This window comes from Alligator sinensis, unplaced genomic scaffold, assembly GCF_000455745.1.
Source record: "Alligator sinensis unplaced genomic scaffold, ASM45574v1 scaffold50_1, whole genome shotgun sequence".
NCBI lineage: Eukaryota > Metazoa > Chordata > Crocodylia > Alligatoridae > Alligator > Alligator sinensis.
In genome coordinates this window covers 2,273,390-2,276,745 of record NW_005842059.1, presented here as the reverse complement: position 1 = coordinate 2,276,745, position 3,356 = coordinate 2,273,390, and the positions used below count along the sequence as shown (strand labels likewise).

Genomic DNA, 3,356 nt, shown 5'->3' with positions numbered 1-3,356 from the left:
CTTTGGTAATGGGGAAAGAGAAGAAGTGCTTTGGTTTAGAACTAGGCCAGTATTTGCAGAGACTCTCCCTAATTAAGTGAGCTTTGTTATTATTTTTACACATGCCAGCAGTTAATTGCCAGTATAATAATTTATACTATTGCATTAATCTTTTGGGTATGTATAGCTGTTAATTAACTGTGTTTTCTGTGTACCTAGATACTTCCAGGAAGTGCCTGAAAGAAGCTTCCTGTCATCGAAACCATTAAGAGAAAAAGTCTACGTACTGCTCTGGGACTTGCGGAGTTAATCCGCCAAAATGGCAGAAAATAAGGAAAGTAATAGTAAAAATGTAGATGTGAGACCGAAAACCAGCCGGAGCAGGAGTGCGGACAGAAAGGATGGCTATGTATGGAGCGGAAAGAAGCTCTCGTGGTCCAGAAAGAGTGAGCATTGTTCTGAAACAGAAACAGTAAGTAGTTTAGGCAAGCCAGCAGCTGGTTTGAGGAACCAAGAAAGGAAGCACAGCTGTTCATCTATTGAACTGGAGTTAGATCGTTCATGCGGCCACAGATTTTTAGGACGGTCTTTTAAACAGAAGTTGCAGGATGCTGTGGGGCAATGCTTTCCTCTAAAGAACTGTAGCAGTCGGCACTCTTCAATGCTTCCATCAAAAAGGAAAATTCATATCAGTGAACTGATGCTAGATAAGTGCCCTTTCCCACCGCGCTCAGAGCTAGCTTCTCGATGGCACTTAATTAAAAGGCATACTGCCCCCATAAGTCAGAAACCAGAAGACTGGATGGTTGCTGATTTATCCCAAAGTGAGGAGAGGGATAACCAGCTGAGAGATGGAGAGAGTTTCAATGGAGCAGTGAGCTCTTTCCAGTCATGTGATATTCTGGATGACGATTCCTGTAACTGTGATCCTAGGGCTGAGTTGGGCGTGAGTCAGGTGTTAAAGAACGAGAAAGACGAGAGTGATATGGACTCTGATGATGAAGTTATAACGCTTTGCACCAGTTCTAGGAAGAGAAACAAGCCCAAGTGGGAAACTGATGATGAGTTGTTGCAGTTGGAAAAGCCTCCTAAATATCATACTCAGATTGATTATGTCCACTGTCTTGTCCCAGACCTCCTGCAGATCAATAACAATCCGTGCTACTGGGGAGTAATGGATAAATATGCAGCTGAGGCCCTGCTGGAAGGAAAGCCGGAAGGAACTTTTTTACTCCGAGACTCTGCCCAAGAAGACTACCTGTTTTCTGTTAGTTTTAGGCGATACAGTCGTTCCCTTCATGCAAGGATAGAACAGTGGAATCATAACTTCAGCTTTGATGCTCATGACCCTTGCGTCTTCCATTCTCCAGACATAACTGGGCTCTTAGAGCATTACAAAGACCCAAGTTCTTGTATGTTCTTTGAACCACTTTTATCTACTCCCTTACACAGGACTTTTCCTTTTTCCCTTCAGCATATATGCAGGACAGTGATTTGCAACTGCACAACATATGATGGCATTGATGCGCTTCCTGTTCCTCCATCTGTGAAGCTGTATCTGAAGGAATATCACTATAAATCAAAAGTTAGAGTACTCAGGATTGATGTGCCAGAGCAGCAAAGCTAGAAATTATTTTTTGTGGGTGTATTGGGAAGCAGGCAAAGGATGTGTTCTATCTTTCCTCTCTTGAATTTATTTTATGGCAGGCTTTTTCTCCTAGAGATTATCTATGATCCAACTTGACTTCTGTCTGGGGTCTTTTACCAGAATGCACTTTTAGTCTTCCCACCCCTTCTTTGTAGAAAAGGTATTCGAGGCAGTGGGAGAGTGGGTGTGTGTGGTTTGGGGTTATTTTCCCTTTGGTGATGTTCGCACCTTAGGGGTTTTATGGAATTTCAGGTAGGTTTTCTGGTATTTCCATATAGAGATAGTCTTTAGATTTAAAAAATTTTTAAATTCAGATTTGAATTTGATCTGTCTTTTATATTGTAATTTGTATATGTTGCGGACATGTTTGAGACCTTGTATGTACTCTAAACCGAAGATTGACTAATGTGTATTTTTTACATTTCTTTTAAAATGAGTGCTATGCCATCTTTCTCTGTGTATGTATGAATGTGTGTGTGTAATACAGAGTAAATTCATCCATCTATTTTAAGATTACTTGTCCTAGCAGAATTAAGGCTCTGAAAGTATTTGATTGTTCTCTGTAAATACACCGAGGTTTGAGGGAAGGGAACACCAAGGAGAGAAAACTAGTCATCAGACTGTATTGGTACAAGAACAAATAGGTATAAACTGGCCATGAATAAGTTAGAGTGGAAAATAGTAGTGGGGGGTTGCAACCATCAGAGCACTTAGGTTCAGGATCAGCTTTCCAATTAAAGCAGTTGGGGCGGTGAGCTAACTAGTTTTAAGGTGAAGCTTCACTGGTTTATGAAATAGGTTACCGTCTTTTCTCACAGATAATATATCCCTAATATGACATCCTGTTTTTGAAAAGGCAGCATGAGGAAAAAAGATGCTACCTTGGGTAAGTAACTGCACAGCAGCAGCTAGGGAGAGAAGCCTACACTTGAGTCTGACACCAGGCCTGTGCATGGGATGGGGCCTACAGACCGCTGGCCTGACGTGGTGCATGGGGCCTAAGGGTCACCGTCCTAGCTGTGGCATGCTAGGCTGTCATCCAGCCTGGGGACTCCCTGTGGGCAGTGGGGATCACTGGCAGTGTTAGTTAATGCCACTGATTTCCCCACTCCCTCTCACCAAAGGCATTCACCAAATTCTCGGACCCGTGGCAATCCGTATTTGCTTGCATAAAATGCATGCCTCAGTTTCCAAGAGCTGCTTTGTTTGGGGAAAGGTGCATCTTATGTGGGGTATTATGTGGCTGTCTCCAACAGCAGGGGCCCAGACTCTCGCACCCAAGAGGTCTCTTCAAGCCCTGTCTTCCTGTTTTCTGTGTGTAAAGTATTACTCCATCTTTATTTGTTCATGGACAATAATTGCTATAAAGCTTTTGTTTTTTACTCCTATTTTTCTAAAACTTTGACCATTTAGGCTCATTAACTTGCTTTACCTTGCAGTTAATACTGAAGAAAAAATGGGTAGCGGCATAAGGGTTTTTTTTTCTTGACATGTGCTTTGGAGGGAACATCTGCAGATTAGCCCAATGCTACATCTTACAAGAGGAGAAAGACTTTGTGCATGATTCCATGCACAAGGAGAAGCTATGGCTGGGTAATACAAAATCTTTTACATGACATTTGTGCGGCCAACTACAAACCTCATTATTTTGCCTATTTAGTGCAAATGCCATTTTGCTCTTGCCTGAATCGATGGCGAAATCCCAGCAAACCTTAGTGGTTGTAGGATT

At 42.3% G+C, this 3,356-nt stretch overlaps 1 protein-coding gene across 2 annotated transcripts in view; it reads left to right on the top strand.

The window, feature by feature from the left end:
• Positions 1-2,977, top strand: part of SOCS4 (suppressor of cytokine signaling 4) — a 10,304-nt gene extending 7,327 nt beyond the window's left edge. The window contains exon 2 of one of the 2 annotated variants that reach the window (XM_025203502.1): positions 199-2,977. In XM_025203502.1, coding sequence (XP_025059287.1) covers positions 299-1,606 — 1,308 coding nt within the window. In that variant the 5' untranslated portion in view covers positions 199-298 and the 3' untranslated portion in view covers positions 1,607-2,977. The remainder of the gene's footprint in view (positions 1-198) is intronic. The other variant, XM_025203501.1, reaches the window with a different exon arrangement.
• The last annotated feature ends 379 nt before the right edge of the window (positions 2,978-3,356 follow it).